This window comes from Lepisma saccharinum, chromosome 6, assembly GCF_977018435.1.
Source record: "Lepisma saccharinum chromosome 6, izLepSacc3.1, whole genome shotgun sequence".
In the NCBI taxonomy this organism is placed as follows: domain Eukaryota; kingdom Metazoa; phylum Arthropoda; class Insecta; order Zygentoma; family Lepismatidae; genus Lepisma; species Lepisma saccharinum.
The window spans coordinates 52461267-52487392 of NC_139234.1; the positions used below are offsets into that span (position 1 = coordinate 52461267).

At 38.1% G+C, this 26126-nt stretch overlaps 1 protein-coding gene across 3 annotated transcripts in view; it reads right to left on the reverse strand.

Annotated features, from left to right (window-relative positions):
* The window catches only part of LOC145988747 (transmembrane protein 39A), an 88357-nt gene that overhangs the window by 17945 nt on the left and 44286 nt on the right, over positions 1-26126 (reverse strand). Inside the window, exons 1-4 of one of the 3 annotated variants that reach the window (XM_083123887.1) lie at positions 22523-22659; positions 20328-20446; positions 17922-18123; positions 10557-10696 (exon numbers count right to left, since the gene is read on the reverse strand). In XM_083123887.1, coding sequence (XP_082980013.1) covers positions 10557-10696; positions 17922-18123; positions 20328-20410 — 425 coding nt within the window. In that variant the 5' untranslated portion in view covers positions 20411-20446; positions 22523-22659. Of the gene's footprint in view, positions 1-10556; positions 10697-17921; positions 18124-20327; positions 20447-22513; positions 22660-26126 lie in introns of those variants that run through there. The other 2 variants (XM_083123888.1, XM_083123886.1) reach the window with 2 other exon arrangements.

The window sequence follows — 26126 nt, forward strand, 5'->3', positions numbered from 1 at the left end:
AGAGGTCATGGGTTCGAATCCAGGAGTGGGCATGAGTATTCTCTGCAAGTCTCTTCATCAATTTCATCATATCATCACTCATTCTCATCTTCGCGATTAGCCAAATGTGGCAGAAAAAAGGAGTAAATTAAAACAAATCAGTCAATCAAACGAGAGAAATGCATGTGTGTGTGTATACTTGGTTGCATCATTGTTTATGAACATAACACAATTTTGAGTAGTTGTTATGATGGACACATTAATAAGCAACACAGTAACATGTCATGTCATGAATGCAAGAATGGAACACTCAAGTATGATCATAACATTCTTCATCATGGGTATAGATGGAAGAATGTTATCAGCACCAGAATCTCATCACCTTCATCCATGGACACCTAATTACAAGAGCGATTGTAACTACTGTTGGTCTCAAGCTGTTTTAACCAGTTAACATTAACAATCGTTACTAGAAACTACAGTGCTTTGAATAACGTAGTGTATAAAACGACCCAAGAAACTGGTTCCCGAGACGGATGAGAACATAGATGACAGTGCGATCAGTATCGGTGCTAAAGTAATGTGGCTTTGTTAGTTTTTGGAAATATTGTGTAGATTTGTTTGTCTTGAAAGGCGGTACGTGAATTGATGGAAAGAGTTATATTTGTGGAGTGATTTGCAGTCACAAAATGGCATTAATTTGGAAAGAAAAGTAAATAAGTTATAAGGGGATGGTTTTGGGTGCTTTGTTTATATTATGATGCTTTAAAGTTGGTTTTACAAAAGGTTAACTTTAAATATATAATATATCAAAAAACAGCAAAAACAAAAGAGAACCACGCTTTACGCGGCCACACGCAGACCCTATTCCACGTGTGATGTTCCGTATAGTAACAGATATCCCCTGAGATATCTGTTAAGCAACAGACGAACTTTAGCCTAACTTTAATAATCGGTAACTAGAGGAGGGCTTAATAGGCTTATGATTCACTAAAATGATAGAAGGTCAGACACCTTTAAACGACATATTTATTCATGGAAAAGAACATCACTTGTGGCATAGCTACCACCAAACATGAGCACTTCACTGTACAAGACACAAAAAAAAAAAGATATACAAAAGATTTTGTACTTACATATCAGCCGTTGTCATACTAGATCAATCAAACCTGGGGCTTTACTCACACTTTTTCACTCTTTATCGCCACATCCCGACACATGGACAAATATGTAATACACCACACTAAAAAATTATGATTATGTGCTTTCTTGGTGTAACAAAGGCTTTGGGGGGTGATGAATTTTCCTTGCTTTTCTGGGAAGGATGGCTAAGGACAACTTGGATATTCACTGATATCCTCTGGATGCTTCTATGGCGTCAGTCCTGCCGACCATGTGGTTTGGATTTCCACATGGGATGATGGACACAAAACTCGCTATTTTGCTGAATTTTCACTGGGATCCTTAAATGCACTTGTGGACACAATATCCCACTTGGTCACACACACTTAGGCCTGTGTTTCCTGTAACAGGACCTTAGATCCCTTTTCCCTTCATGTATCCTTTGTTGCTGGCACATGTGGCCATTCACACACTGAATTTCACCAGCAACTTCCAAGCTGACCTGCTCTCAGGTGGGTCTGTAATACAAGTGAGCTTGACTAGCAAGCTCAGAACACAATAGGCCATCTGAAAAGTCCCCTCTGTGACGTCACAGCCTTGGCGGCTTCTCATTGGCCAGCTGGAGTCTTTTGAGATCTTTCCTTGTCTTTGGGAGAGTTGCCACTTTCTCCCGCCAGATGGCAGAGTTATCAATTGCTTAAGAAGCATAAACAAAAGTGTTATTTCAGCTTTTCTGGCTTAGTTATGCCAGATAATTGCAAATGAGTTTAATTTTAATAAATTAGGCATTATTTTACCTGTGGGTGAGTGTTATCTCTGATTTTCAGTAAAGAATAAAAGATTTAGTAAACATGTGATTTGGAGCACATGGTTTTTGTTCTCCAAAATGGCTACTGTTAGCCTAACAATGGTTGGTTCTTTATAAATAAAGCATTTCTACCCCTCCCATGAGTGACAACTGGTTAGTAAACATGAACCATGATCCTAATTGGGGTTGGGGGGTATAAATTTCTGGGAGAATAGCTCTCACAAGCTTTCCCTGATGCCAACCTAATGGCCCTTGTACTTAGGTTGGCTTGTGGTTATTTGTGTGTGGGCATGTATGCCCAATGCTGATTGGTCATACATATCCCGGCCCCTCGGGAAAAAGAAAAAGGATTCGAGAAGCGATTCGTTTTTCTTTACCCTCACTAACCTTATACACTATTATGCAAACACACACAAAAATAAACATTCACGGCTATATAAAATTAAAATACACATATGTTGTTAAAAGAAACACTTGAAATGATGTGGCATGTTGACATTAACATACTCCTGTAATAGACATGTTGAAAATTACCATACTTGACATATACATCTAGATTGATGCACTCTTGGAAATATACATATTAAAAATATTTGTAATACATTGCGGACAGAGTTTCTGCCTCCTATTCCATTCCTATTAAAGTTCTTGGGTGTCTTGAGTCCTGACTACCCATTATGATAAAGAATTTATATAGATGTACATACATATATATATAAGATACTTCGGTCACCGTACGTAATTTGTAACACTGTTTGTTCTCTTTGCCTTGAAGGGGATGGATTAATCTACCCTTTCAGCACTTAGTCCCAAAGGGACACATTTATGAAAAGAAGCCCTTGAACACTGTACTTACGTCTGCATACACACATTAAACTTTCTTTATACGTAGGTTCGGATATCACTTGTCTATGCGCACTATGGGTATGTCCTGGTTTTCATGGTTGTTACTTTCCGCTCGGTAATCTAGGGGGGTGACAACCACTATTCGGATACTCCCCATGCTTCCTGTGCCTCAGTGGGCCTGGTGGATGGTTCCCAACATCTTGCTTGCGATGTATCGCTCTTCACCCCTAAGCCTGTGTGTTTTGGGATGGTGGCACACTTGTGATGGGTCACTGCACACTATCACTTGCCCCGTTACTTACACAATCTGGCTGTGTTGGTGGTGAATTCCCATGTTTGGCTTTGGCTGTACCTTGGTTGTGTCGACATTTACCTTTGGCCTACTCAAACATGGTGGTAGTGGAGATGTGTACTAATTTTGTTTTGGCATTTTTTAGCTCTGAGATACATTTCTTACCCTACCCTCAAATAGGACAACATAAATGCAAGATACTCTAAATATAAGATATATTAGAACATTGACAGTATATAAAATGCACAAAAATGAAATATAGGTCCCATATACTATTTACAATGGTTGTTCTGTATTCAGACAGAGCTGAACCCCATCCACAACTTTGCTTAGCATTTTTGAGGCACTTTGGATGCTAAATCGGGATGTAATAGTTTGAGCTTGTCGATGTACAGGTTGTATGCTTTGGGACTACATCTCCATAGCTTCATGTTATTTACATGTTGGTTACTTATATTTCTCCCATTGACACAATGTATAACATTAAAAATATTACATGTTACTTGACTAATACAAATTATTAATGGGTACTGCACTGTTACAATTATCCCTAACCAGTTCCTTTTCTATGGACTCATAGTCGTCTAAGTTAAGGAATGATACATTTACTAATCTGGGGGGTTTTACTTCACCTTCGCCACCATCGCCCCCTACGAGAGCAGCGTTGGCTAGTTTTCCGTCGGTGGGGTGTATGGCATTATGGCGTCTACATCCTCCCATTGTTGAGGTGACTGACGTTTGTTGGTCTCTGGCTGTTGCTGGGTAAACCACTGTACCTCATCTAACGCCTTGAGAATCACGTCCATGCCCCTGGGGCTGAGGTGAACCAGGTCAGGCCTTTTGTAACTGCCATACCCCATGGTTTCCTCAAATAAGGACATATTTAATTCTTGACCCTGGTGAGTAAACTTGGAAGAAACATCAAGCACTCTTATATTACCTTTGTTCTCCAGTGAGGTAATTTTACCTAGGAGAGAATCATACCCTGCCCAGAACTTAGCTCTATTTTCCTTAGCTAGTCTGGGAATTGGTGGAGGTGTCAGAATGATTATCTTCTTGGCACCTTTCCTCTTAAGAACCCCTACTATGCACTCGAGGTTCCGCAGCACTCGGTCGCTGTCTTCCCCTCGGAGCATGTCATTTGTTGCAATCATCAACACTACTTTATCGTGCACACTTTTAGTACGACGGAGTTCACTGAGCAGCTGGCTAGAGGATTGTCCCGACTTACATAGCCCTACATGGTATCTACCGTCATAGTCCCTTTGGACTGGGTAACCAAACTTCTTTTGAGCTAGCCTAGAGAACATTGAATCTCCAATGGCTTGATGAGCCTTAATGATTGGATGATGATTACACTGGGCTGAACATGGTGGGCTTAATCTAGGTTCGGCATCGCCCCTCCCCACTTCAGGACGTTGCCTATCTAGTTTCCCTGACTGTGGCTTTCGGAATGCACCTCAGCTATATGCTCTGTGGACCCGAGAGGTCTTAACGAACTCCTACCCTGGGGTTCTATACCCCTTCTTGGTCCTTTACCTTTTTTCCCGCTGATGGGTTCCTTAAACCTATTCTTATCCCTACGCCTATACTGGTTACTGTATGCTTTATCGGGATCTGATGGACCACTGGTGTCATCCTTCCCACGACTCACGTACGTCTGGTTGACGTGAGGGGTGGTTCTCCCATATGGAAGTCGTGCATGCCTTGTGCTATCCCTCTCAGGGTTTTGTGGTGCCTGTACACTTTCATACCTGAGTATGGAATTGGCCATTGCCTGTAAAGAGGTAAAGGGGGCTAGAACCAGCTGATCCCTTAAGCTACGTGGCAGCTGTTGGATGACATGCGTAAAAATCTGGTGATCTGCAATTTTTGGTAAGGCCAGTCTAAACATCTTCACCTGTTTCCAAAAATATTTATGCATTGATCTATGTAGGTTAGGGTTATATTTGCCATTAAGGGCTTTCGATAATGAGGAAGCCCTCCACCCATCACCTTGAAAGTACTTCAGGAACTGTTTCCTAAAGTTCACATACGATCGGAACTTGTGTTCGTTCCTCTCGAACCACTGGCGTGCCTCGTCCCGCAGACTATATGACACTATTTTAAGGGCATCTTCTAGATCTATTTCTAGAAGATCAAGATCCCTCTCAAATTCTTGTAGGAAATCAGAGGCCAGATTATTTCCCTGACCGCTAAACGTGGGCAGTTGTTTTAGGTCTGAGAACCTAACCCTGGGTGCACTTTCACGCCTTCTTCGGTTTTTCCTTTTCCGTTGGCTTCGGAATTCTGTGTCCGAACCTCCGGATGAGGATTCCGAGAAGTTATGTGAAACATGGTACCTTTGGGGGGAGGAATACCCACTACTATGGTCTGACATTGGACCTCTGCTAGTGACTTCGGGAATTTTGTGCAAGTGGTTGGTGGTTCCGACGGGAGACTCTTTACTTGGGTGAGGCCTTGGCTTGGTGCATGGGTTTACCGGAGCAGGTGATTTAGTAATGTACCTCTCCAACCCCTCTAGGCACGCCAAAATTTTCGTGAGGGCTGCACTACCTTTAGCCTGTTCGGTTGCCTGATCCTCCTCACTATTGGCTGATAGCGGAAGGGTGGGCTGCGGAACACTCTGACCCTCGGAGATGATATTGTGCGAACTAGGTTCTTCAACCATACAGTTCTGCATCTCCCTCCTCAATCGCTCAAGAATTCTATCTTCTATGGCGATGGCACTATCACTGCGGGCAATTTCCCTGCAAGTGTTCTCCAGAGCATCTAACCTGCCTAGGAGTTGTGCTACGGTGGTCTGGTTGTCTGTGCCATTTACCCCTTGCACTATTTCCCTCAATTCACTAACTTGTTCAGATAGCTGGACATAGTCCCTATTGACCTGTTTTTCCAGCTCGTTACATCTGATTTCTACGTTACTGATCCTGTCGGTATTAGATGATACCGACCGAACCAATGCTTCGGAAGTTTTTGTCGTTACGTTGTGGATGGAGTCCAGTCTGGCCTGGAACTCCATACGAACAGCCTCCAGTTTCCTATGCATCTCTGCTGATGCCTGAATGATCTCCCTTCCCTGACTGTCTAGCTTTTGTCCCTGACTATCAATTTTTTGCCCTTGACTATCAAGCTTTTGTCCCTGACTATCAAGCTTTTGTCCCTGACTATCAATTTTTTGCCCTTGACTATCAAGCTTTTGCCCTTGGTCTTTGAGCATGGCAATAATTAAGGCTAGTTGGGAGTCTCCACTACCACTGGGGGATGACATATGGCCGGCTGGCCGTTCTAGTGACTTTGACCTTGTATCCATTGTAGTGAATCTGCTACCTCTGAGTCTCATAATCTCGTATAAGGGGATGGTTTTGGGTGCTTTGTTTATATTATGTTGCTTTAAAGTTGGTTTTACAAAAGGTTAACTTTAAATATATAATATATCAAAAAACAGCAAAAACAAAAGAGAACCACGCTTTACGCGGCCACACGCAGACCCTATTCCACGTGTGATGTTCCGTATAGTAACATATATCCCCTGAGATATCTGTTAAGCAACAGACGAACTTTAGCCTAACTTTAATAATCGGTAACTAGAGGAGGGCTTAATAGGCTTATGATTCACTAAAATGATAGAAGGTCAGACACCTTTAAACGACATATTTATTCATGGAAAAGAACATCACTTGTGGCATAGCTACCACCAAACATGAGCACTTCACTGTACAAGACACAAAAAAAAAAGATATACAAAAGATTTTGTACTTACATATCAGCCGTTTTCATACTAGATCAATCAAACCTGGGGCTTTACTCACACTTTTTCACTCTTTATCGCCACATCCCGACACATGGACAAATATGTAATACACCACACTAAAAAATTATGATTATGTGCTTTCTTGGTGTAACAAAGGCTTTGGGGGGTGATAAATGAATTTTCCTTGCTTTTCTGGGAAGGATGGCTAAGGACAACTTGGATATTCACTGATATCCTCTGGATGCTTCTATGGCGTCAGTCCTGCCGACCATGTGGTTTGGATTTCCACATGGGATGATGGACACAAAACTCGCTATTTTGCTGAATTTTCACTGGGATCCTTAAATGCACTTGTGGACACAATATCCCACTTGGTCACACACACTTAGGCCTGTGTTTCCTGTAACAGGACCTTAGATCCCTTTTCCCTTCATGTATCCTTTGTTGCTGGCACATGTGGCCATTCACACACTGAATTTCACCAGCAACTTCCAAGCTGACCTGCTCTCAGGTGGGTCTGTAATACAAGTGAGCTTGACTAGCAAGCTCAGAACACAATAGGCCATCTGAAAAGTCCCCTCTGTGACGTCACAGCCTTGGCGGCTTCTCATTGGCCAGCTGGAGTCTTTTGAGATCTTTCCTTGTCTTTGGGAGAGTTGCCACTTTCTCCCGCCAGATGGCAGAGTTATCAATTGCTTAAGAAGCATAAACAAAAGTGTTATTTCAGCTCTTCTGGCTTAGTTATGCCAGATAATTGCAAATGAGTTTAATTTTAATAAATTAGGCATTATTTTACCTGTGGGTGAGTGTTATCTCTGATTTTCAGTAAAGAATAAAAGATTTAGTAAACATGTGATTTGGAGCACATGGTTTTTGTTCTCCAAAATGGCTACTGTTAGCCTAACAATGGTTGGTTCTTTATAAATAAAGCATTTCTACCCCTCCCATGAGTGACAACTGGTTAGTAAACATGAACCATGATCCTAATTGGGGTTGGGGGGTATAAATTTCTGGGAGAATAGCTCTCACAAGCTTTCCCTGATGCCAACCTAATGGCCCTTGTACTTAGGTTGGCTTGTGGTTATTTGTGTGTGGGCATGTATGCCCAATGCTGATTGGTCATAAAGTAGCATGCATGCATAACACAAGAAGAAACATTGCAATGTGATTCCGGACATCAGGTCTTGGACTGTGTATTAGAGTTTATTCTTCTATGTTATTAGAATATAAATAGTATCCTGAGAGATATTTCATACCCATGCGACAAACCACAAGTGTCGCTTGAAAGCGAGCAGTCGGTAATCAATGCAGCCTTTCAAACCGTAGGGACACAAGCTCTGACTGCACCGTTCAGTGTTGCCACATAAAGGGAAATTTCCCTTTTTGAAGGGAAATTTGGAGCTAATTTTAAGTGAAAAGGGAAAAGGGAAATTCGATTAAAAATAGCGAATTTTCGGGGAAATTTTAAGACAGACTAAACATTAATTATACTAAACATTATAACAGATTCCAGTTTTGAAAATGAGAACTTATTATTTTTTTTATTTTGTCATATACTTTGTTCTGAAGGGAAGGGTGGAATTTGGGTTGACCCACACCTGGCTACCGTTTGGGGCCGGAGGTCTTTGGCCATTCACCCTTATGGGAGTGGGAGTCCGAGGGCATTGTTTATTTAAGCTTTCCCCGGTTCTCTGAATTTTGCCTCAAACACTACACGTGCAAACCATAAAGTTATCTTTGTTGCAAACCTATCTTTACTTCAGTCTTCATTGGACACTGGGTGGGTTATTCGTCGTGTGCGAGTGTTTGGTGGAAGGCTGTGCTCGACTTGGACGACGGGACAACAAGGGAAGCAAAGGAAACTATCTGCAACTCCAGAATATATTAGAAAACGCCGTGGAGAATTATCGGAAGATGAAAAATCACCGCGGAAACAAGTTAAAAAATTCCGTGCAGAATGGCAAGAAGTGACCAACAATGGATTACATTTTAATAAAAAACTTGCTGTGTTTTAGTTTCCACCTAATATGTGAAATTTACCAGAATAGAACATTTGTAGGTATGTACTATATATATATATCTTTTTTTAATAAAATGCGTATATCCATGCGGCGAACTTAACATTTTTATGGGGAAGCAAAAATGTGATTTTCCACACAAACTCTTCATAAGTGCGCGTTACTAGAACAGCATTTTGTGTAGAATATTTTTAATTTTCTTCTGATGGTGTGATGAAGACAAGGGTCATTGGCCTCCCTAAATCCAATTTCTGTTTTGCTTTTTACTGATGAAAATCTTCAGTTGCCAACTATAACATAATTTTAGCTTTCATCTCAAAACAAAAAATTTAGCTTGGTTTAGAAATAAAATCTAAATCTTCCAGAAAAACATTTATAAGTTATTGATTTTATTGTTTATTGATTTGGTTTATTTTACTTCGCTTTTCTGCCACTTTAGGCTAATTGCAAAGATGGGGATGAGTAATGATATGATGAAATTTATGAATGGACACTCACAAACCGGGATTCGAACCCGGTATTCCTGGCGTCGTAGCATTTAAAAGTTAAATTGATTAACATTTTATACATACATACAAACATGGGTCAACGATAATAATAATAATAATTATTATTATTATTATTATTATTAATAATAATAATAATAATTCTTTAGATGAAGGGAAAAAATGGGCGGAAAAGGGAAATTTTACCCCTTGGAAAGGGAAATTGTGCTTACAGATTGTGGCAACACTGGCACCGTTTCCTCAAGGACATTTTAGACCAAAGCGACATGCGACAAACAATACGAGGATTTCACACCAAAGCGACACAGGTCCTTCGGTCCAAGGCAACTTTCATACCGAAGCGACACATGTTGCTTGAAAAGAAGCCAATCAAGAGCAACATTTCACATTGTAAAGGCATAACGAGCAGCACAGGCCAGCCTTCGGTTGGTGAAATCCTCAAGCAATAAGTGTCACGTGCTGCTTTGGTGCGCAATATCCCTAAAGCAAGACACTCATTGAATGACACAATGAATGCTATTTTACAGTCTGGAAGTGTGTGTCACTAGTGTGACAGTGTGAACATCCCATGTCGCTTGTCCCATTGGTTTGAAAGTTTCCTTACACTCATGTTGATGGCATTAAGAAAGTTTTGTGGGGTTCCCCTTGTCGTTTCATGCAATCATCATTATCATAATCGCCGCAATTAGTTTAAAACTGAAGAAAAGAGACAGTAAATATAAAAAATATAAATGCTTCAGCGTGTATATCTTTAAAAGAAATGATGATGATGATAATAATTATGAACCTAATTCATACACAAAAATTTAGTTACCAAGGGCATTCGACGCGTATTTTTTCTCCCATATTATTAATGAAAGTATAACGATAACAGGACGTGGTCGACTGTATAGAATGATTGTTAATATCTTCGCGACCACTGTACTAAATATCATATCAATTATCACATACATACAAGTGCTTCATGTAAAAGAAACAGACGTTGCAGCAAAAACTCCATTTACTTCCATTATAAGCAGTCGAACACCATGCACCGAGACCAACACCAGTGCCTCTAGAGGTATCATATTCGACTGGAACCAGCCAGAACCGTGCCGTTTTCCACTTTACGTTATTCAAGGTGCTGTACTAGAAACCCAACAAATAATCATGTGTCTTCCATCTAACAGATTATTTACTGTGGAACTGAAGCAGATTTCAGGCACTAGAGCAATAATTACTTCACACTTACCTTAATATCTGAATCACAAGTGGCCTCAGAGTGAGTGGGCAGTATGCTCTAATGATGCATGACAATATACAGTAGACAAGTCGCCTACCCTGGATTGTGACTATGAAACCAACCAGATATGGATCAACCAAATAAATATTCTGTGAAAAGAACGAATGTTATTTTAGTTGGGGATGCCAAATAAATAAATACAAAGTCATGTTCCTGCTACAATGGGGTACTCCTTTAAAATCTAGTCAGATTAATTTTTGTACTTGCACACACAACAAATTGTTCCCTTTCAAGTAACTGTGTGAAAACTCCAAATAAATAAGGAACTTTTATAAATTAAAAACAGAAAACCAAATGTCAATAAATACATTCATAGTTTATCTTAACATAGATATAAAAAGGACCACATCAAAAAATGAGTTAACCCTTACAATACAGGAGCAGTTTTCAGTGAAAACATTTGAAATTCTATACTTTTCTGGGCTTGGTGCTGAAATTTTACGCCCTGGATTTCACTAAAATTTCAAATGTTTTCGTCAAATAAATAAGTTTCTTGTAACAAAGGGCGTTTTTCTAAACAGCGCGGAAGGTATATTTTTTTACATCTACAGCTACGAAACTTACATTTTTTTGACATTGAAGTTCCTTACATACTTTGCGTCTATACGGCTTTTCATGGATTCCATATTGGATTCAGGTCACAGGCGCATGTCTAAACATTTTCTTTTTCTTCTTATGATTGGCTTGTGCAATGGGATAATTTGCGACATTGTTTTGGAGGAGTATCTGGATGAGTTTATGTGGTTTGACAGGCATGGAAAACAGCGACAAGACGCGATGAGGAATATCATTCAACATATTGTTGAACGGTATCCTTAGCATGTGTAAATACGTTATCTTGTGGAACATTGTGCACATTTCTCTTCGCAACTGTGGGAATTTGCAACTTCTTATTTCTATGATGGTATGGACAGGGGAGGGTAGTATTCTGTGAAAATGGACAACAAAGACTTTTGACATACAACTGACTTCTCTTTTGGACTTTCAAATTAACTTCGGCCCGCAATTCAGCCTGCACTTGAGATAAAGAGGTAAGTTACCTTTTGAGGTTTAATTTTAGCATTATTTCTTTGGTACGTAAATATGTCGGTGCGAAAAATAGTATTAGGGGCAGGTGGTTCCGGCCAGTTTCTAACGTACCTTCAAAAGGGACTCTATATAGAAAGGCGGGGCAGCGGTAGTGGTAGGAGGAGTGGTAGGAGACCCCAGGGGTGGAGTCCGAAATCGGTGGGAAATTTCAACACATCAACCACCTCGCAACTTCAAACGACTACATCTCAACTTCAAATGGCTGTACAGTCATAAATACTTATTTCCGCGCTCCAGAATTTTATTATTCACAATTAGCAGGACATACTCATAATATATAAAAAAAAAAAATTCCCTCCGAAATCGAGGGTGTAAGATTTCGACATGGGCCTCTTTTCTGTAAAGAAAATGTAATACCTTGGAAACTACTAATTGTAGCATTACGAGTCATACCTAATTATGTTCAGAGGGTCTCCCAATGGCGCAGCAGTAGCTTTGTCGCCTTGTAATCAAGGGGTCCCAGATTCGATACCCGGTGGAGGCACATAGTGGTTCAGGTTCCACTATGAACTGCAGGTCCAGTCCCAATTAGCCGTACTGTGCACAAAGTGGACTTAAAACACCAACTCAATCAATCATTTATGTTCAGTACACACCAGGTTACAAGCATAGCCTATGTTACTAGAGAACAATTTTGACCAGAGGCGTAGCAAGGGGTGGGTGAAGTGGGCGACCACCCGGTGTCTCGTGCCTGAAAGGGCCTCACACTCCCAGGTTTATATGATAAAAATATATACTATATATATAAATTTGTGAAAAAGTTATATTGTTTGCCCGTCAATAAAAGTTCTGAATACGTTACATATTTAGAATTTGAGGAGCCATGTCTCTATAAACATACTAAGAATAAAAGAATTTTCCATTTTATCAATTCTCTGTCTATTATTCATTTGTTTTATGCGCTTGGAAGCAGTGTTGTAAACCTTTGAACATAAAACTGGCCGGTTTCTGTCTCTGGCGGTATGCTTGGTTTAAGCTTGACGAAAGAAGACACACACACACAAGGTTACTAAAAATTTAAATTCACGAAAGATTTTACGGCAGTGTGTTATGTATTTATCTGAATTCTGATATCATGAAACTCAAATGAAAGAATAGTCTTACTTGTTGTTACAAACTTGCAACCCACAGTGGTAGATGTCGCAATGCATAGAAATCCAAACCTTACGCGGCACGGCGACAACACAAGAGACGGAAAAAATCCAACAATTTTTCTTTGTTTTGGAGATATGTTAAACACAAGCGTTATTGCGATTGTTGTAACTGTAAGATCTTCACTGCTGACATATTTTGAAGCCTTGAAGCCAGACACAGCAATGCACACAGAATGTTGTGCACGGTAACAAGTGGTTCTTAGCGTTGCTTGCTTTATTAACTCTCCACTGTGTTTAGTGTTCGGTAGTGATATTACAGTAATGTCGGGTAGGGATCGCGATGTGGAAAGAAAATTCCCGGCCGGTGCGTCTAAGAGAAATAGAAAAGCTGAAATAACAAAACAGAATAAAAGTTCATGTGGTTTACTAATGAAATATCTGAAAACAAATGCAGGGGAAAGTGTTGTAAGTGATGTTAATGAAATACATGAAGATGAGTGTCAACCGGTACATTCAGAGGATGGTGCATGTGTAGACAGGGTAGCTACAATTTTTTGATTATGAAATTCCCTGACTTTTCCAGGGTTTCCAGACCAGAAATAAAATTTTTCCAGACATGTTTGTCGTCATGATTTTTGCTTTTGAACCTCATGTTTTTCAATTAAATATGCAGGCACGTTAATAATTATGAATATGAATATACACAGTTATTAGCTGAAATTTTACCAAGTGATTAATATAATGCTATTCAATGAAAAAATAAATTACTATTGTACTTCCCCATTTTCACTAAGTCATTACAATTAAGGTGGTGAAAAAATCAATAAAAAAATGTTGCATATATCAAAGCTTTACAATGTAACCTGTATACGTACAACCTCAATTAGCCTATATCAATACAAATGAGAAATAACAGAAAATTAGGTCATGCACCTTTAGAAAATATGCAATAAGTTTAATGATTATATTTTTTAAATTTATTGAAAATAGTACATATTACGGAAATTCATAACTTGAATGGGGGGACGGTGACCAACCATACACCTAAAAAAATATATACAGGGGCCATACTTAGGATTCAAATATCTCCATTATTTGAGTTTTCCACATGCAGGAACCAATTTTATATTACAGGAAACATCGAAATCTGTCTTTTAAAAGGTAACAGTTCCGAATGTTTTATGATTTTTTTTTCAAATTTTCCTAGCAGGAAGACTAATTATCATAGAATTCTGGCAATCATTGTGACACGAAATTTGAACCTCCCTTAAAATAATGAGCACTATTTGGATTCGAAAAAAGTTATTTATGTTGAAAAAAAACTTCAAAATGACCTTACGAAATCATACACGCTTCCACGGACAAGGTATTCTCTGGTTGACAAACGACAGTAAGTATCGTAAACTAGTAGGAATGAATGTAGAAATAAATCGGAACCTTAGTAGAGTGCATTCAGGGTCTTTATTTTAATTCTAAGACAACCAAACCTGACATTCCTAACCTAACCACAAAAGCATATATTCACAAAATCTTAAGTAATTGCTATAACTCTACAGTATGTGTTAACAGACATAAATCGAACCATGTAAAAGTTGCATTTGTAGCATGATGAAATCGTAATAAAACAAGGAACTTGGGCTCATTTTCACCATAATTTCATTCTACACGCAAACAATACGTACAATTACTATCGGCATGAAACCAACATTCCTAACCTAACAACGATGTGTGACCAGCGTACGTTTAATTCCTCTATTTCGCACCAGTTTTTTAAAAATAAATTCATTCTACATGCACAAAACACGTGCATATTCGAATAATGACGTCACTGATACTGCACAGTGTAACACATCTCTGCAATGTAAAAACTACGACAATGAGCAAATGAACTAGTTGATCAGGTTGCTTCTGAACGGGTCGCAAACGAAGGACTCAAATTCACAGAAAGGGTTCACGGGGGGGAACGAAGTAGTGAGTCCCTTTGTTTTTACTCGGCGTCCGTACCCGTCCAGTGTGACGTCAACCACAGACAGTTACGTGAAATTCTGCTCTTCAAGCTTTATTGCAAAACCAAAACCAATGAACTGTCCGAACACCAACCTGCTCCGCTTCACGTATCAAAAGAGAACGGGTGTGTTCTTGCAGAAAGAAAATTTCCTCACCACACACAAAGCTAAAGCAACATTTTTTCCGCAAGAAATTCTGAGGATGGCTGGTGTGTAGGTTTCGTCTTGAGTAGCTTGTTCTCTAAGGAAAAATCTCATGCCTCTCCAAATTCCGGTCTTGAACAGGTTCACAAAAACGAGTCGCAAAATGAACGGATCCAAGAACCTAGATCCGAGAGTGAATAAATATAGAATTGAAATGCGAAGGAACCATAATTTTGTACATAACAGACTAGAAGTCATAATGACGAGAGGAACAAGTTTCTGAACTGAATCTTTTGGGGGGACTGGAATCACAAGAACCGAATTCGGAAGTGGAAATGAACCGTTCGTTCATTTTGTAACTGGTTTTCCTGCAACTCCAAAATGCGCGTAAATTCCAGAAAATATCCAAAATTCCCTGACTATTCCCTGACCAACCAAATTCCAGGTTTTCCAGTCACGTAGCAACCCTGGTAGATCATAATGTAAGTGAATTACATTGTGCTATTGCTATAGAAGATAATTCAAGTTCCTGTTCGTCAGTAAGCAAAGGCTTAGCAGAACCAACTTTCAAAGATCCAGGTAAGTGAATATTACCTGTAAGTGATCAACAGCATTGCGAAATAGTACGCAACGGTCCATTGCGTCCTTTGCTGAGTGACTAACAGTACACAAAGGATGATCAGAGTAGACATTTTAGCAATTTTCACTATCACAGAATAATGAAAAATGTCGAGAACTTGAACAGACGTTGGTTAGTATATTCCGTCTCTAACAATTGCGTTTATTGTTTTTCATGTAGATTATTCTCTGTAACACAGACCTCCCTAGTGCTAAGCGGATGTCATGACTGGAAACACATGAGCAGTGCGTTTCAGAAACATTAAAACAGTGAAAGTCACATCAACTCAATGTTAAAGTGGCTTGAATTAGAACAGCGTTTGTTAGAAGGGAGTTCTATTGACCATGTAACACAGTCACATATTCAGGAAGCTAAAAAACTCGCCATGCTATCGATAGAGAACGATATCCCCTCAACTCAGGACTATTCAGAAATTGTGAGCGAATTCAGCTCCAGGAAGAGCAGAGAATGACATTTTTAGGGTGAGTAATATAAAATGATAATATTTTCACATTCATAAGTTTGTTGTTGTTAAAATTTTGCTAACGTATGACTGGAGGACTGGAGATTTTGTATCGAACAACACTGTGTTTCAAATTTAGAAAACGGAAGGGGGCCTCTCAATTTAATCTCACCCAGGGCCTCGCGATATGTTGCTATGCCACCGATTTTGATTCATCAGCTGGAAGAATAACAGGAACTATTTTATTTTCTACGAAATTTGGCCATTCCCCACATAGGTTATGACAGGGTGGGAGGGTTGAAACTATGTCATTGTACTGTCTTGGGCATGATTCAATACCGTACATAAGGCTTGTAGTTGAAAATGGTGCATGCATATGGTGTTGTATATGAGCCATTCTTGGTCAAAAAATTATGCAATTCTTACTAAAAGGAACCAATCAAAAAAACTGATTTCAAATGTGAGGCAATACATCACAGGTACACAGGTAGCTGTAAAATGAAGTGACATTGTTGATGGTTATTTTGGTAATGGCTGACATGGAACTACTTGGCCCCTCTCTTTGCATTATCTTTTGCTTGCTTTGAGAAGAAAACTTGCTGCACAGAGACTGACAATTACTCCTTACTAATTACTAACGACAAACTTCAAGCCTCGTGAAGCAATAAAAACCGAACATTAGTTGAACCATAGTGTGTTCCAAAAGTATAAAACAAATCTTGGTAAACATGCTGCACCATCCCAATTTTTTGTGAAGATGCCTGCTGGTACGGCATATGTACAAAGCCATATTGTAAGAGTTAAAGATGGCAAATATTTGGAAACGTGTTTAATTGCCAACTGTGTTCGAAATTTTTAAATTCCCTTTTGTAGGTCATATTATTCATATAATATTTGAAACTCTTGCTTTACTTACTAATTTCATTCTATCATACTTGTCACCCGTCACCCAATTTGATTATCTGCTTATAAATAGTATTTCCTCCACATCATGCCTTGTCAACTTGCTGTAATTGTGGAAGAGTGCTCTCGTACAGTCACCGCCAATAAATATTGGGACACCTAGATTCTGAAATATTTACTTCCCTGCAATGCATTATGTGTGTAGCCTAACTCTATGGCAATTAAGTGGTTCTAAATAGCAAATTTTCAATGGTAACTTCTCCACCAGCGCAAAGTTAGGTAACACACACAACACACTGCAGTGAAGTGAGTATTTCAGGATCTAGGTTTTATTGCCGGTGACTGTACGTGTGGACTGTGCAGCAAACAGCAGTACTGGGTGTTGTAAGAGGGAGAGAGCAAAAGACAGGAGGCTTCGTTGATCACGTTCTTGCAATATTTGCACTCAATGGAAGTGCTAACTGGCTCCCGCAAGTGCAAGTGAGTTGCTCGAAACTGTAATCTACTATCGCTGAACATGAGAAACATCTACAGTGTTCTGATACGATATAAAATATCCAACAACTACTTCATTAATGTATCTGACAATGGCTGACATGTTTTGTCTTGAAAAGAAAGAAAAAAACATGTGTTTTTATATTGCACAAAGTAGGGTATCCAAATTATGCATTTAAATTCATAAAAGCAATAATAAAATGGCAGAATTGTGCACTTGGTAACAGGGGGCACTATCAGATGAAGAAAATCACCTTCAAACTAATACACTAATTGTGCCATTTATCAGCCAATGATAAGTTCTATCCTTAGTACATACAGTGGAACCCCGATTTTACATTTTCCCGCATTACACATTCAATCTTCATGGTTTGAACATAGCAAAATGTTATAAAATTTTCCTAGATTTTACACTTTCCCATATTTTAATTTTTTTCAGCTTGGTCCCCCGAAAAATGTAAAATAGAAGTTCCACTGTACTTTCACACTACATATACATACCATAGCGTATCTGGTGTATGACTGTGGCAGCCAAAATACAGTTCGGTACAGATGAAGAAATTGTAGAAAAGATGCATTGAAGGTATATACAAACATTATTGTTTCAAACAATAGTTCACTATCCTGAGGAATTTTTGGAATGGGTATGTGTTTAGGACACACAGCTTTTGGCACCAATACCTCTGTAGCATGACTTGACAACCTGTACATGATAAAAAAAAATATACATATAGCTGTAATTATTTATCTTTTTCACTCGAGTTATAACTGCAGTTGCTATAGTACATAGTATTGGAAAATTGTACATTTGAACCTTTGCAGGATTTTTAATATCTATGTCCAAAATTGACCATTTGTATCTTTGTCGTTCACAGACAAGGCTGTTCTCCCTCTCTGTAACTACAGTGCAAGTAACAGTACACCATGTTCTACATTTTGCATGCAGAGTCCTGCATATGCCACTCCACCTTCACATAACTCCCCCTTCCACAATTGCCACAATTATATGGCTTGAGAAGATCTGTTTCACGGGCAATCGGAAATAAGCAGCAGAGAGAACAGTGTTCCTAAAAAAAACAGGGGGAGCAGTCATGGTCTCCAGAAAGGGGACAGGGGAGGGTTATATTCCCTTGGAGCTGAATGGCAAATTTCTTACATTCATTGTTTTCTATACAGCGGACTCTTTCTAATTTGAACATGGATAATTCAAAATTATTCAATAATTTAAACAGAAGTTTGTTTACCTTGAAATTCCTATTGAAAGCAATGTTAAAAATTCATATGTAATTTTAATTTCCGAACCTTTTATTTGGATAATTCAAAGGCAGCTATCCAGAGACAGCCGTAGCGAAGAGAAAGTTTCTGTTTGCTGGTATGTAGCCTCCACCCTCTCTTCAATACCCTTGGATTGCCCATCCCTCTTGTATGTAGGTGTTCATCTTTGAACCCCACTAGACAATGATTTGTGACAGTTTTCTTATCTGCCCTCTATTGTTTTTTGCTTGCACTATAGGACCACACACAAAATACAGCAATTTTTAAGGTAAGGTCCATTGCATATTCAATTTTTTTTTTTTTTGGTATACTGTAATACAGTAGTTTTGTTTCATTAGTTCTCTTTACTAATGCATGATTTCATTATTTCCAATTTTGGATTATTTGATTTTTTTCATATCCCCTTGAAGTTCGAATTAAAGAGTCCACTGTATATTATTAAATGTATGTGTGTGGTGACTCTGCAAGTGCTACTAGTGGCATGCATGCTGTACGTTGGCCACCCCTGGTGTAAAGTAATGTTTTTGACAAAAGAACTAATCTGTAGCTACAGGTTCTACCCTCTTCCTGTCCACCTCACAGTATCAATATCATTACAAATGAAATACGTGAAAATTCATTTAAATTGCAATATTTAAGCTTTATGCATGGTTCCCTCAGCACAACACACTCATCTGGGTATTCAGTAAAATAGATTCATTAACAAATTCACTGATGGAAGAATGAATAATCTTTGATGCGTGATTAATTTATTGATGAAATTTCAAATTGACTTGTAGTCCTTGTGTACATAGTCACTGAAAAACCCTACAGTATTTACTTTGTTTCAGTGTACCAATGTTTCATCCTTATGAGATTAAAATTTACTCTAGTAATTCAGATTAAGAACTTGCTTTCTTAAACATTGTGCACTACACATAATATACACACAAAATGAAGTATTGATACAATCGGGAGAAAATCTTCCTTGTTATTGAATCATTAAAACTCACCCAAAAATCTAATAAGTAATATTTCTTTTTGGCTGACAAGATAGATAAAATACACACTGCAATGCCTTTTTTCAGATGCTTGTTCCTCAGCAAAAAGTATAAATTGATTGCATTTGGCATTGGTATTTTCCATTCAAAATACCAACTTCATATTACTCTATTAGCTCCGTTCATCAGACATCTATTTTTAGTTTTAGTACATCATAGTTCTATGATGTACTAATCAAACTAAAAATAAATGTCTGATGAAGGGAGCGTGTGTTCTCCTGAAACGTCACAATGAAAAACTGTGTTTTTATGCTTGTAATAACCGTAGACTACAAGATAAATAATTCTAGAATGCAAGCAATATGTACATACAAGAAAAACCATTATCCCTATGGTTCTTTAATTTGTTATTAGTGTAAAAGTAGCGAGTAGTGCACAGGAGTAGCTGTAGCAAATTTTAAAATGTAGCATAAATCAAATGAAATTCAAATTAAAGAAATGAACTTACAATGTTCAGAAGTTTCGAACATATTGCTGAAGAACAAAACTATGTCAAATTTATAAGAAACAACAGCCTTTTAAAGCAAACCATGCACACAAATTATTCCCCTTAATGACAATTTAATGTTAAAACATTACATATCTCCCTTACTTTATCTTGTGAGGATCGTCATTTGATGCCACAGTTGAACGACTAACATTTGATCTGGGAAGGTTACGTCTACTACCAGGCATATTTGTTAAGTCTTCAATGGTTGGATTAGTTACTTTCTGAAAGATAAAAAAAATCAATAGATGCAATTCAGCCTTTCCCCTATACAGAAAACAATTTCAGAACTATCATAAAGCTACTATTAGAAAAGTCATTACAATTTACTTTGGTAAATTTCTTATCTCTGAAAAACGGCTGAAATTTGCTAGTTCATTTATTTTCAATATTCGTACTTACGTCTTCTGCATTGAGAAACATTGTTGAAGGTGTCATTTCGCTTATTTCATGGAAATACGCTCTATTTCCGACATATCGAGTAAGTTTTCTTTGTTTCTTTTTGCCTTCGGTAACATGCAAAATGGCAGTCACAGTTTCATTACCATACTCGGCATGCAGTGTTTCCACCCCACTCCACCCAAAAATACCTATGTAGCTCCACAAACCATTGACGCATAGCCCCACGAACCATTTCCAGTAAGGTTAGGTTAGATTGGGTCACGTTTAGGTTAGAATAGTTAAAAATTGGTTTAGAAAAAAAAATGCGTAGCCCCGAACACCATCCTCGCATAGCCCCACAAACCATTTGAGGAAACGTACCTTCTTCAGTTACAAAAACTCGTGTTTGGAAACACTGACCGTGATTATGTCATCATACACAGGCAACATCCGGCTGGAAGGAAATGGATGCAACAGCTTTCGTGCATCAGTCACACATTTATATCAAAAAATAGATGATTTACTGGCAAAATTCAATGAACGATGCGAGAAAACACTTTCCCGAACTTCCACAACTATAAAGAAACTGCATTCGGTAAGTCATTTCTCCTGTAAATTTGAAGAAATCCGTTTTCCTGATACAAGAAATTTACCTTTATTTTATCATCAGCATAATATTAGTAATAGAATTTATAATATTCTTCTTACACTAATAAAGAAGTAAATATTTTTAAAAATCCAAATAGATTAAAAGCTTGCACTCTCGCAACTGCCCAGTTATTTTTATGTCCTGTGAAAGTTTATTTTATTTCATTAATACATTTTTGTGATTAACCTGCGAGCCTGTTCCATTTTTTTTTTCATTCATTTGTGTCACTAATATTATATAAAGACTACTCAACAATTAATTACAACATTTTAAAGTTAATATGTAATGGACATAGTAGTGAGGGGGATAGCAAAGCAAGCCTCCAGTTGTCTCATTGACACCATGTTCATGGACGTCCACAGGATTTTTTTCCAGGGAGGGGCAAGGAAGGTATTTTTTTCAGGGGGTGCAAATAAGGCAAATTTTCCCCAAAAATAGTGTTGTTCACTAAAAAAACATTGCTTAAATTTGAATTTATGGTGTTCATGCAATATTTAACACATATTATTGTGGTTACAATGAAATTATATGTGTGAATACATAATTTTTGGTTGACTCTCGTTTTCCGGTCCCCCCCCCTTTCCGGACGAACATGACCATGTTAAACCACAGGAGAATCCCCCGTCAACCCCCCCCCCCCCCAAATTAACATTTCTCACTTCAGGCGCTGGAAATGTATGAATGCCTCCCCCCTTCTCCAAGCTAGGTGGCATGTCGTTTTTTATGCATGTAATTTCATTTGAACAACAAAACACTGAAAAACATGTATTGGTTGCTCCTCCCTGAAAACAAACACCGAGCACTGCCTTGATTACTACGAACGAGTAGAGAACAAACCTACAATCATCAAATGTTTCCAGCTTCTTTTTTTAATGAGAAAAGGTGATAGTATGAAATAAATGCAGTAGAAAATATGTACAAAACTTGACTTGAATCGGAGCAAAACCCATTCATTACATTACATTCAAGATCAACAGCACATTAATTGAGGTCATTTACACAAATTTCTTTCAGGAATATACAACCACAACAAAAATGAATCTTTCGAACATACATTTCTAGCTGTTCACTTAAGTTAAACATTTTAAAAATGCAAAAAAACTGAGCTTGTACGTTATCAGATTACTTGTTCTGTACAGATCAGTCTCAATACTTCATTTTAGAAAAATGAAATTATTACTCCGATATACCAAAGGCAAGTGTATCGCTCCTCATTTTCTATATTTATGTCATAAATGAATGTCAAACAAAACTGAAATACCTGATTTACCTTTCGTTTACACTTGACTATTATTTATATTTTTCACTTTTCCAATGAGTAATGGAATCCAAGTAATTTTAAAGAAGAGTATATTTTATACAGCACGCACAGATAAGCATTTCATTCAACGGAAACGGCACCATCAAATATTATGCTCAGTCTGTCCGGTTAGTGGCGTGCCAAAGCGGAGCATCTGAGATTATACACGGGCCTCACACCAGCTTCCGTGACGTCACAGGATTAGTCAATATGGTATCAGTTTTTCTACATTGGCTCTAGTTTTTGAGTAATGGCTGTCTTTTAAAAAACATAAAAAAGCATGAAATCTCATTGTTAATCACATGATGAGAAAAACGTTGTTTCTGAGTTTTTCTTGTGTGTAGGGTGTCAGAACGAGGCGGCAAGTGCAAGGACAGTTTGGTCTCGCTAAGCATGGCTTATCAGTTACATTGAGAGACCATAGCGCAGAGGCAAAAAGTGGGTGGAAAATGTCCTCCACACCCCTCCTAATCGCCACCATTGATCTGCTATCTCATATCTGTCCCATCTGCTTGGAAATATTTCCTCCATCATCTCCTATATATCTTGGTGGGACCTCTTCCCTTGTTTTCCAAGATTATCTGGAAAACTGTCAAAGTGGATTTGGAGGAAATTTATCTTAATGCTTACATATTAATTACAAAATATTTGAAGTTTGAGAGCAAGTTTTGAAGTAGTTCTTCATAGTTTGTGTTAGCCGAAGAAGTTCTTGACAACTCAGATTAACTTAATCATGTTGAAGCTTCAATATCATTCTTAAAATTTGAGATTTGAATCATTAATGAGTTTACGAGTTTGACGCATGGCCGTAAGCAGGAAAAAAATTCGGGGGGGGGGGGTCACTCACAATTGTTCCCATGGACGTCGCAAGAAATTTGAATAATAGAAATAATAAAAATAATAATTGTTAATATAATAATAATATTTTTTTAAATTTCACATAAAGGTAAAGTCCTCCCCTGTGCATAGCACCACGCCATGAAGGCGTATAGGGGGTGTGGGGGTAACGCCCAACACTTTCTTGATCCGGTCTTGAGTGGGGGTGATGTGATCAGCATCACGCCCCTGACCGCCTTTACCCCCCAGGGTTTCCCCCAGGTACCCATGTTATTCGACGCTGGGTGGGCGCCGGGGCCGCTTCCATCGTTAGAAAAGTTCCCGCATTTTAACCGGCCGGGGATCGAACCCGGGACCTTTAGCATGGTAGTCAGACGCGTTACCGTCTGAGCCACCGCGGCCACTATTTCAAAAAAAAGTAAAGTAAGTTCTTATATCCTTGAGGTGACTTTTCTACTCTATCCATCAGAAATGTGAATATGCAGCACAACTGTTTTTATTTATTTATTTTGCGTTTCATGCAGTGTATACTGAAATGCACAGTTATTATATTTTGTTATTAAATTTTAGGTACCTCAAGAAAAAGCTTTAAGAGACAAATTTTAGTCATAAAGTTTATGTTGTTTGACCATTCACATAAAACTTAAGTTTTGGAATTTTGAAAACTGTCTAATCAGTTATTATTTGGATTAAATGGTAAAACCATAGGTAAAACATAACCTGGTGCCTGTATTGTAACCTCAATTTTTCGATCTAACGCCGTTTCTCTTTGGTTATTCTGTTGGAATACTAACTACCTGGACTTTATTTCCGTTATTAAAAATAAAACTAACAAACGTTTTCGTATTTTGTAACTTGCAATAAACGATGTCAATTCGGAAGGGTGGGGGGGGGGAGGTTTCTATAGACCAGTTCGATCCCACTTGCCGACGCTCATATTGTTCAACTTACCAAACAGCATTATATACGTACAACCACTATGCACTATACAAGTATGACCGCATATAGGTTAAATGTATGTACAGTGGGATCCATAAGTTTTATCAAGCAAATTGTCCATCACCACGTTTATTCCCTTTGTTTTATGCAATGAGAGCTTCAAGAACTGACACAAAATACCAAACAATCTGCTTACAACCTCTGAACCAGTATACGTAAAAATACAGTCCATAAAAATACGTAAGATGAAGATAAGAACCAACGAAAATAGTCATGGACAATTTGCTCAGCAATACTTATGGATCGCACTGTAATACGTATATCAAACCGCTGGGTGAAGGATAGTGAACCTTCTTAGATGTCGGCTTAATTACACCCTAGCCCCTAAAGACCTGTATACTAGGAAAATCGTTCAATCCCCAATCTGTCAGTGTGGTGCAACTGAAGGAACACCTGATCACATTATATTTGAATGTCGCCTTAATGTAACTACGCGTGATTATTTCTTAAGAGATCTAAAAGAAGCAGAATATAATGGCGCATACGCCTTGTCAACACTTTTGAGGAACCCAACGAAGAAAATAATATATGTACTTAAAAACTATATTGTGAGAGAAAATATTATATTATAAAATTATGAAATGGTAAAATTATGTAATTGTAAAATTATGAAATTGTAAAATTATGAAATTGTAAAATTATAAAATGTAAAACAAATGTAACTGGTGCATAGCAGCAAAGCTACAACCAAATATACATTTATATATATAAAAAAAAAAAAGGATAGTGAATGTAACGTGCTACGAAGCTGGATATCCTAGGTTTGAACAATTATAAAGGGGGAATTTAAAAGTGGGAATGGGAATTTTGGGACAATCACAAGGGAATTTTTAGTCTGATCCAGGAATAGCGCTGGAAAGAGGACACCAGAAGTGAAAATGAATAATTAAACACTCGCCACCTTTATCCAAGAGTTAACAAACTATACTTCAAAATGCAAGATACGCTTCCATTACAAAGTCAGTGACGGTTTTTTTTGTTTCTGCACAAATGCAGCACAATCCATCAGAATCATTTCGGCGGTCTGCTCGTAAAGAACGCATGTTTCATTCCCCTCAACAATAGAAAGAAAACTAAAAATAAAGCAAATAAAGAAAAACCAACTTTGAATAAATATATTCTGTGCAATGGATGTACTAGAGAAATATATTTTTTTATATTCTAAAATAAAAGCCATGCCCTATTTTATGTCAACCCCTTCCTCCTTGATGGCGCAGTGGTAGCGTCGTCGCTTTTTAATCAAGGGGTCCCGGGTTCGATACCAAGTGGAGGCACATAGTGGTTCGGATCCCACTTTAAACTGTAGGTCCAGTCCCAATTAGCCTTACTGTGCATAAAGTGGATTTAAAACACCAAACCAACCAATCATGTCAACACCTACAGCTTGAGATAAACTTAAAATCGAAGGATATCAAATATCTCAAGAACTAGAGCCAACTTGGCAAAACTGTTGTTCATTTTAGATTCAGCACAACCAAAATACCATAAATTCGTTCAAAAATATTTTGGCAACTAAAAAATAATATTTTTTTGTAGACCTGTGTTATAAGTAGATGCGGATTTTTGCCTATTTGCCTTCTTTATTCCTTTGTAGTAAAATATAGTTTGTTTCATGGTGTTTCTATAAATGCCTATTTGGACTAGCGCCTATTTTGCTTAATCGTACATAAAAATGCCCATTCACCAATTTTTGCTTACTTCAGCTTTTTTATGTGCCTCTGGCTTTCCCTACATTGAA